This window comes from Dendrobium catenatum, unplaced genomic scaffold (assembly GCF_001605985.2).
Source record: "Dendrobium catenatum unplaced genomic scaffold, ASM160598v2 fragScaff_scaffold_1632, whole genome shotgun sequence".
Classification (NCBI taxonomy): domain Eukaryota; kingdom Viridiplantae; phylum Streptophyta; class Magnoliopsida; order Asparagales; family Orchidaceae; genus Dendrobium; species Dendrobium catenatum.
The window spans coordinates 1,374,027-1,384,278 of record NW_021320094.1 but is presented as its reverse complement, the minus strand read 5'-3'; the positions used below and the strand labels follow the sequence as shown (position 1 = coordinate 1,384,278).

General features: G+C 34.0%; 1 protein-coding gene across 1 annotated transcript; it reads left to right on the top strand.

The window, feature by feature from the left end:
- The first annotated feature begins 6,153 nt into the window (after positions 1-6,153).
- Positions 6,154-9,000, top strand: LOC110099063 (scarecrow-like protein 18). The gene is made up of 2 exons (XM_020826087.2): positions 6,154-6,292; positions 7,491-9,000. Exon 2 carries the CDS (start codon positions 7,589-7,591, stop codon positions 8,798-8,800), a length of 1,212 nt encoding a protein of 403 aa, XP_020681746.1. The 5' UTR covers positions 6,154-6,292; positions 7,491-7,588; the 3' UTR covers positions 8,801-9,000.
- Positions 9,001-10,252: the final 1,252 nt, after the last annotated feature.

Genomic DNA, 10,252 nt, shown 5'->3' with positions numbered 1-10,252 from the left:
TATTTTAAAAAAAAAATTGATAATTTTGAGAGTCATCTCGATCAAAATTTTTATCATAATATTATGATCTAACTCTTTTTCTAAAAACCCTAATAAAAAGGTAAGAACAAAGCAATTGGAGATCTTTTTCCCCTTCAGCATGAATTCATGAGAGCCATTTGACCGAGCTTGCTTTTCTTGTGAATGGTGTGCTGAGCATTGCAGAGCCAAAGGATAAGCATGGCACAAAGTGGAAAGGCATTTGAGTAGCAGATCAAAATGCATCTTCCTTTTTCTAAAGAAAGAAAATTGGGCATCTTATGCTGTTATTCATAGATTAAAAAAAATCATCTCAAATATTTTGATATGAATTATATCATAATAATTTTTTTTTAATTTAATATTATACATGAAAATTTTATATTACACAAATCTCAAAATAAGTCTAATTGTTTTGAGGGGTTGTTTGCTTTGCAGTATTTAGAGTGCATTATAATGTGAATACAAGATTTTAGATTTTTTTTTTTTTTTCATATTTGGTACGAAGTAAAGTAAAGCATTAGTAGCGAAGTAAAGCATTAGTAGCGAAGTAAAGCATTCTACACAACTCTCCTTGGCCTATTGGTTGAAAGCTTAGGCTTCCAACTAAGAGGTTCAAGGTTCGAGTCCTTGTGTATGCGTTGTGTGTGTGAGTTTGCCTTAAATGGCCTAAATGTCCCAAAAAAAAAAAGTAAAGCATTCTTAATTCTCTCCCTAAAATCGAGCGTGTTTCAAATACACAACATCTCTCTCGCTCGAAAAGAATCGAAATCCCCAATTGTCCTCCTGCAAGCATTCTTCCCTCCTTCGACCTCCATCATGATGTAATTTATATCAAAATATCATGACATGCTTTTATTCCTTATGAATATATCAAGAGCTTTATCATTTACGACCATTAATTATGCTGATTATAGAGGATCTTAATCTAAATTAAGAGATTTTGGATCCGAAGATTAGCATAAATATTTGATACTTTGATTTTGATTTATAATAATTGTTGCGTCCTGGAGTCTTCACGGCGGTAGAGAAATATAAAGTTTAACATCTTAGCGTTGTACGAAAATCTGGCACGCAATCAGATAAGAGAGAGGGTGTAGTATTCATGAGAGACATCAATTTTTTTACATGGAAAACCTCTAAAAAGGAGAAAAAAATCACGAGGCCTTGCCCAGTTCGAATAAATCCACTATTATTCGTAGTCGATTATGAATGAGGCCCTTCCTTTGGGGGAAGACCTTGGATTGATGTACATTATATGAAGTACATTACACTATGGTAATATAAAGAGTCACTATTGACATGTTCGTTTGGTCAGAAGGACCATAGTCGGTGGACGACGTAAGTTGGAAGGATCGTAATCGGCGGGCGACGTAAGTCGGCAGGACCATAGTCGGTGGGTGACGTAAGTCGGCAGGACCGTAGTCGGCGGGCGACAGAGGTCGAAAGGACTATAGTCGGTGGGCGATATAAGTTGGTAGGATCGTAGTCGGCGGGCACAGAGGTCGGAGGGACTATGTAAAATAGAAGTCCAGCATCAAATAAATGTCCGACGAAAATCTAACGACGGACATAATTCTGACATCGGGTAGAAGTCTGATGTCAGTCGGCGGCCTTGGAGAACTCTTGCGTTAGATGGTAATCGCGCAAAACTCTAGAGTCACTTGGAGATCGGGCGGAATTTAGGCATCGGATAGATGTCGAGCGGAATTCCAACATCACTTGGAAGTCGGGCGGTATTTCGTCATCCCGTAGAAGTCGGGCGGAATTCCGATGTCAGTTGGAAGTCGGGCAGAATCCCGGCGGTGGTCGAGGAGGAGTTTCTTCCCTCCTAATCTTCTCTTATTCCATCTCTTCTTCTCTTCTTGCTTTTTTTTTCCTTTCTCAAGAGAAATGATGGGTCTATTTATATATATTATGGAGTGGCATGACCTGTAAATAAGAGGAGGATCAAGGGCAAATGTGGAGTGGTTCGATGGACGGCCGATATTGAATCCCTTGATCATGTACCGTTCGTCAGACATTTGAAGGTCTTAGTGGTGTCAGAATTTGGCGATCTTGAGCTCGTTGGATTCGTCTCGCCGAGCCACTCGATTCGATTATAAGCACATCAAGTTTGGAAACCGTTTGGTAATCTAAATTATGGTTCGAACCTTCCAACTGCATTTCGGGTCCTTGATTTGGACTCATTTGGGTTCAGCTTGAGTCGAATTTGCTGTCGTTGGGTTCGTATTTCCGAGACGCTCAGTTTGATTGTAATTTTACTGAAATCGGAGTTCAGGTGATCCCGGATTTAATTTTTAAAGTTTTTCTGCTTGATTTTTGCCTCGAGATTCGTGCCCGATCAAGATAATTTTTTGATGACATATCAATACTGCATGAAGTGATTGACATTATTACATTAAATTTGGCGAAATTAATCTATATCATGCATTGAAGGCCCATTCCCTTGTGAAGATTCCTTTCATATATTACCTTGCAAAATATGATTGTATATATTATGTGAACATTCCGAGAAATGAAAATTCTACTCTTTTGTGGTGGTTTAAGGGTTTTTAGTATTAAAAATTGATAATTTCTATAATAATAATTTGCATAATATAATTAACTTGTAAGATTTGGATGTAAAAAGATTTATTTAGGCTTCGTTTGAGACACAACTTTCTTACTGCTTTTTAAAACAGCTTTTTAGTACAATATTTTTTAATTAAAAATTTTTGTACTATAAAATTGTTTCAGAAAGTAATAAGAAAGCAATTCCAAATGAAGCCTGAGATGGCTTCCTTATTGCTTTTTAAAGCAGATTACTAGTACAAAAATTTTATTTTTTAACTAAAATTTTAAATTAAAAAAGCCGTCACAAACGAAGTCTTAATCATATGAAGTGTCTATTTTTTGTGATTATTTGATTTAACTTTAATTTAAGTTTATAACACTGCCGTTGTCAGGTCGCAAGTTTTGGATGAGAAAACTGAAAGGTTGCATTAGGTAGTCAGCAGCCAGCGTAAAACTTGTCGAATAATAATGACATGAATCATTTAAGAAATTGTTAAGGTGAAAAAGGATTCATGTAGCCGAACCCACCTAGTGCGATAAAGGCTTGATGTTCTTGTTGTTTATAATAGATTTTAAATCAAATTGAGACGTGCATTAACCACTTATTTATAAGAGAATTAGCAATAAAAACGTTATCGATCATTAGCTCAACAAGTGTACTACTCATGCTAGCTGTGTGCACGGGTCAAAAGTGTATGTGTGTATTCCTCTTTTTGGCAATTATTGGTGTGCCAAATATTAGACCTTTTATTTTTTTTGGCCTGGAGTTATATATAATCATCTGATGAAGGCCTGTTTGGGGTAGCTTTCTAAATGTTTTGCTTTTCAAATTATTTCATATTTCTATTTGAATATTACTTTCTTGTCATTTTTTCGTTCTATTTTTTAAAACCAGCTTTACTAATGTGGATGTTGTTGTCCTATTTAAAAAATATATATTTTTATATTACTCAAAATATAAAGTTTTTAAAAAAATTTCTTTTCCTGCCATAAGTTCATAACCAACTTTATGAAAAGCTATAGTCAATCCAAATATACCAAAGAAAATATAAAAATTTGAGTTTTAAATCTCTTGCATTGACTTTAAGATTAGTGCAATATAAATTTCTGTTAATCTTAAAGTAAAACTAATGATTTTGAAGTATTTATTGATATAATATATTATATATAATTAGAATAAATAATGCTAATTTAAATTTAATTAGAACAAAATTTTAACAATTTAATTTATTTTGAGATAATGAAAACATAAAAATTGATTGAATAATCTTGTATTTCACACATCTCAAAAGTAAAATTAATGACTAAAAATTACACGCACTCTTATTGAAATTAGAATCAAAATCAAACACTAAAACTTATTACTAAAATTTTTTCCTTTAGCATATTTTATTAAGAGATAGGCATCGTGTCAAAAGTCAAAACAATATTTAAGAAGTTTATGCTGTGAATTAATACACTTCAACAATCCATTATCGTAAGCAATCTTATTGAGGATTCTCTTTATGGCCTAATGTTTGGACACGTACGTGCTTAATTACATAATTATTCTGCAGCTTATATTTACTTTTCATTCAATCTTTATAAATAAAATTGATTGTTCTTTCACTTTTATTTATTTCATCAATACTTACTTTCTAAAGAATCATGAAAGATAGTTTGCAAGGTAAAAATATTTATTTCTAAATCTTATTAAGATGGTTAGATTCAGAGACGAATCTAAGAAGAGCTCAGAATAGACAATTACTCGTCCAAAAAATAATTTATCAGCCTATAAACATCATAACTATTCCCCTTCCCCATTAATTGTTCATCCCTTTTTTTCCCTTAATAGAATAAAGCATCATAACTATGAAAATTTTCACCTTCAAGAAAAATTTTGGCTGCTCCTATCCCAGAAAACTCATTAATTTTATATGCTACAACTTTAGAAGAAATCTTAAGAGATAAATACATTTGCCTAAAATCTTAAAAAAAAAAATCTTTTGTATTTCACATCGAAATTATGTATCTCAATTCTATTTTGCTAACTCTTAAAAGAGGAGCTGATTCTAGTCTTCTATTTTGAATTTTGATCACGAGCTCTGGACATTGATTTTTTTCCATTATATTATAACAATATATGTTTTTTTAATTAAAAAATAATTCTACAAGATAATAATTAATTAAGATAAGTATTTTATAAAATTAAAAAATAATATCTTATTAAATAGCTAGCAAGATATCTCTCACAAGTTGGAAAGAAATATCCAAAAAAACTCTAAACTTACCTAATTCTATGGGCAATTTTTTTTCCAAAACATCTAAGTAATAAACACGTTCTAATTTATTTTCAAAGACCAGAAAAATCCCTTACACAAAATCCCTACTTTACTTTCATCTCAGTAATCAGAATATTCCTTCCTCCTTTGATCTAAAAAAATTATTAAAAAATATAAAGACTTTGTGACAAAGAAGAAGCGTCTAAATCCAACCTAAGCTTTAGGATATATGACCAAAAGGCAATGAAATGACATATTTAGGAAGGATTAGATGTTTCACTAACAAAATCCATTATAATTAAGTAACTTAACAAAAACTACAAAGTTGAAAGATTAAAAAGGAGCACCATTTATCAATATGCTTTGGCTTTCTTATATTTGCAGGCTTTTTTTTTTCTTCGCCTTTCTAGATTTGCATGTGAATAATGTGGCCACAAAGAAGATGCCTAATTTCACAAAAAGAAAGATATACAAACAAGAGAAGACAAAATAAATTTAATGAAGTAATAAATAAATACATATATGAGTTAGCAGACCCTTTACCTGTTGTTGGTAGCCATTAATCGTTCTTCACCTGCATTTTAATCAAACAAGCTTTCACAATGAACTAATAATTACTTTCAATTAATATTATATCAAATACTTATAATATATGAACACTGAATCTTGAAAGTTGCAAATCAAGACTTCGCTTGCGATGACTTTATAACTGTTTTTTAAAGTAGTTTTTTAGTATAAAAATTTTTATTTTTAAATTAAAAAACTGTTTTAAGAAGCAATAAAAAAAAAGGGTAAAAAACTAAGCCTAAAGAGTTTCAAAATTCAGGTATTTTGCATCATTTACAATTCCCTTTTCACTAAATGTCAAACCTCAAAAGATGTAGGTTGGTCTTTCACATTGCTGTTTTATTCACTGCCATGGAGGTTTGGGAACAGTTGATTCAATGAAAAGTAGAAAATTTTAAAAAAAATGAATAGTAGAAATTTACATACAACCATAAAAAAAATAACAATAAGTAGCATAAATACATCCACTAGTTATTTATCCAATTTACCTCAAAGTTGTCAAAAAAAAAAAAAAAAAACCTATTTAAGTTAGCCTACATATGATATTGGTTTTTGGGCCCCTGATCCCCTTATTATTCATGAGTATCTTTCCTTTTTCTGCCTTCAACTCCACTCAATGCTGTTCCCTCGAAGCTTCTCCCTCATGTACTTAACTATCATTCTTTTTGCACACTTCCCAAACTCATAAAAAGCCTTTTTTTTTGCCCTTTTGTTTCTTTTCATTTAGGTGGAAATATGTGTGGAAGGCAGAGTTGTGGAATTGGTGTTTTGAGAGAAGTTGATAGAGAACAAGAGGAGATCAGAGATTAGAAGAGATCCACAAAATGAAGAGATTCTTTATGAACCAGTTATCTTCTTAGCTTGTGAATATCTTTTGTCAAATGTGACAGGTGAAAATATATACCAGAATTAATACTAGATATATACTTTAGGTTCTTCTCTTCTTATCATGATATTTATGTTTCTTCCTCACTTGCATCTTCTATCTTCTCGCCTTATTACGTTTGTTATCTGCTGCAGATTTTTATTGTAATTTGGTTTTTTCTGTAATGCTTTTCCTGCTGATATTATGCAGTTGCAGTTTTGACTGTAAGGAGAACATTTATATTATTTTCTATTTATATAGTATGATCAATTCTTGTTAGGTAGTCGGTAGTTAAAATAAAGTCTGAAACTCAATTTTTTCAGAGCCCACAAAATCCTGGCAAATATTCCCCTGAGAGAAAAAAAAAAGATAGATAGATAGATAGATATACGTACAGAGAAAGAAAAATATCTATTTTTTCTGTATTAATCATACAGTTCAATGAAGAGCTAAGGGAAAATATTGTGTTTTTTGTTTCAGAGAAGAGAGGCAATAATACATGAAATATCTTATGCAGTCCAAACAAGCAAGGGATCCTATTGAATGCTCATTAATTTGAACAATAATTTAGAAGTCTATATGTTTTCTATACATTCTTTTTATCTTTATTTATATTAATTGGAAGCATTCGTCTTCTTTTATGATAATCCTAACTTGCTCATTTACTAATTAATCTGAATCATTATTGAAAGCATACATGAAATAGGCCTGACTTCAAGCCTTAATACTGTTTAGTACTTCTTCATATCCTGCTATGATCTTCTACGTACTTAGTACCTCATTCCCATTATGTTAGCAATTTTTTTAGTGAGAGAGAGAGAGTTTTCTGAACGCTTCAATGAGTTAGAGAGCACAATTTTCATCTAAATAGCACCAGTTATATTTGCTCTCTTTTCTTTTCAGAAATATTGTCTACGTATCTCTAACCTATTCTATGCACATAGAACTTATAATCCTGGGGGTGGGGGTTATAAAAAATAGAACTTATAATCCTATTCACAAATATTTAATATGTCCCTAACAATTAATTCTCCTTCACAAGATAAAAACTTGAAAAAACAAAACAGACAAAAGCAAAAGGACAAGAAGGAGCATAAAGTACTGATATCTACTTTCTTCTTTCAGCAATCTGTTCTACTCAAGTGGAAAAACTACCTAGATATATTAAGTTCTCTTACACCTACTACTTACGCCCTCATCTCTCTCTTATGTTATTTTGGCAGATCAGGTCTTCTTAAGTAAGCTACGGCGTCATGCTTGACTACTCAGAACAAAAGAAGTTTGAAGACCTTCCCAATACATTCTTGCTTATCATCTCCTCATGTTAGCCATTTCTTCTCCTCCATTTGATCAAATGCTCACTTCATTCACCTCCCATGAAGAGGACCATAACCAGCTGCAACAACAACAGCAGCACCACCATCTTCTCCTCCACCCCCGGCCGGAACCCGCCTCAAACCGGTCCGTCCAATCGCATCGTCTCTTATTGCACTGTGCCGAGCTCATCCACCACGCCGACTTCGCAGCCGCCCGTCACGCCATTTCAATCCTCACCACCACCTCCTCTGCCACCGGTGATGCTGCCGACCGCCTCACCCACCACTTCACCAGTGCTCTCTCACTCCGTCTCCACCTCCTCCCTCCCTCCCCACATGATCCCAATTTCATCCTCTCCTTCAACCAACTCACCCCATTTCTCCGCTTCTCCCACCTCACTGCCAACCAAGCCATCCTCGAAGCTGTCGATGGCCACCGTTCAATCCACATTCTTGATTTCGACACCGGTCATGGCCTCCAATGGCCTCCTCTCCTCCAAGCTATCGCGGACCGCTCTCACTTCCCCAACCCGCCAACCATTCAAATCACCGGAACCGGAACCGACCCCTCTCTCCTCTCCCAAACCAGTCGCCGCCTCCAATCCTTCGCCGACTCTTTAGGCCTTTGCTTCCATTTCCACCCTCTTTGCATCTCCCCCACCACATCCTTCTCCTTCCAAGCCAACGGCGGTGAAATCCTCGCTGTGAATTGCACCATGTTTCTTCACAAGCTGATTAAGGATGATGGATTGGATGAGCTTAAACAATTCTTGCTTGCAATAAAAGGAATGAATCCGGCAGTGGTGACGGTCGCAGAAAAGGAGGCCAAGCATAGCTCTCCTTTGTTCTTGCAGAGGTTCGCCGAGGCTTTGAGCTATTACTCGGCGGTGTTCGAGTCATTGGAGGCAACATTGCCGCCCTCAAGTAGAGAGAGAATGGTGGTGGAGAAGATGTGGATAGGGAGGGAGATTGAAGATATTGTTGCAGGGGAAGGAGAAGGGAGGAAGGAGAGGCATGAGAGATTTGAAAGGTGGGAAAACTTGATGAAGAATGCTGGGTTTCTTATAAAGCCATTGAGCTATTTTGCTTTGGCACAGGCAAGGTTGCTTCTTCGGCTACATTATCCATCGGAAGGATACATGGTTGAGATGATGAAGGGGTCTATGTTCTTGGGATGGAAGAGTAAGCCTCTATTTTCAGTGTCTTCTTGGTTCTAGCTAAGGCAAAGTTACAAGGAGGGTGAAGCAAGTGACATTGGTTGGTATTTTGCTCTTACATTAATACATAAATTTATAAAACTCTCGAGAAATATACATATATGTTTTTCGATCTATTTTGTGTTTTTTTTTTTTTTTATGACTTTGTTGCCATCTCAGTTTTCATATGGTACAGGTTAGATTTATTGCTGTCAAACTATACGTTTGGTGATGATTTGACTGTTTTTTTTTTTTTTTGGCTATGATGACCCAACTCTTTACATGTTTTTCATATATATTTTTAATGATTTTATATAGTAAATTTGATGTGAATAGTAAATGTATATGTATAATTTGATTTTTATGTGTGTGCACTGAGAAATTGTTCAAAACTCTAAGCAGAAAATGCCCTTTATATTTCAAGAGATTATTCTGTGTGGAGATCGGACGCAGAACATCGTCCGGAAATCAATCAGAATGTACTACGTTAGCGGTATCGAGCCACAATGCAAAGCAAAGGGATGACGTGGCGCATTTTGATTTGTCTTTGGACGACATTCAGCATCTTCACAAAATAATTAGTCCTAATATTCATCAATTTCTCTCATTTCTGATCTCGAAGATTATTTTAATTATCTTTTTTATCTAAAATTTTAAAGAAATTTAATGTATATTGAACTTAAACATATATTATTTATAGATAGTTACTCTATAATTTTATGAGTACATGTTTATCTTAATGAAATAGTTCATATTTCTATAAAATAACTTAATAATTTTGTTTTATATAGAACAAAAAATATAGCATGAACACAAATGTATCATAGGAAGCTTTAACTAAAAAAGTTTTATCTCTCACTAATGAAACTATTATATTATCAACATCATCTCTATAAAATGCAAAATAAGCTATCAGTCACACCATATTATTGCACATTAATTATGCTCTTCTTATAATCTAACTATTATTAATTAAAGATGGATTAATTAGTGCCCATATCTCTGAATCTTTTCCTTTTTACATTTGTTTAACACTATGATTTGATTCCACAATGCCCAACTGATCTATATATTATTGCAGAAATTATATTAATTCCTGCATGTTCTTGCGCTTGATTAAGATTTCTATTCTCACTAATCGCACTCGGTGGCCACTAATTAAGCATTATCTAGTTTCATATAATAAAAAATGAAAGCATGCAACTTTAATACATCTGGGAATAATAAATGCTGTATTAATATAAATTTTGTTTAGAGCATTTATTGGTTTGCTTAGTTTGTGCCTGCTGGAGGGGGGTTGGCTGCTCTTGTTTTCTGCAACAGTTGTTGCTGAAGTGCTTGTGGGTTGTCTGGGATTAGGGCCATTGCATGAGAAGGCCACTTCCTTGTTTTCTGTCGCTTGTCTCCATAGGCATGAATCATTGGGTTTCTCAACAAGAGAAGGTTTGGGGGTCAGTTTGTCCCCTTTATCTC

Bases quoted from the DNA above. Each gene is read 5' to 3' on its own strand.
- LOC110099063 (XM_020826087.2), top strand. From the start codon at position 7,589: ATGTTAGCCATTTCTTCTCCTCCATTTGATCAAATGCTCACTTCATTC.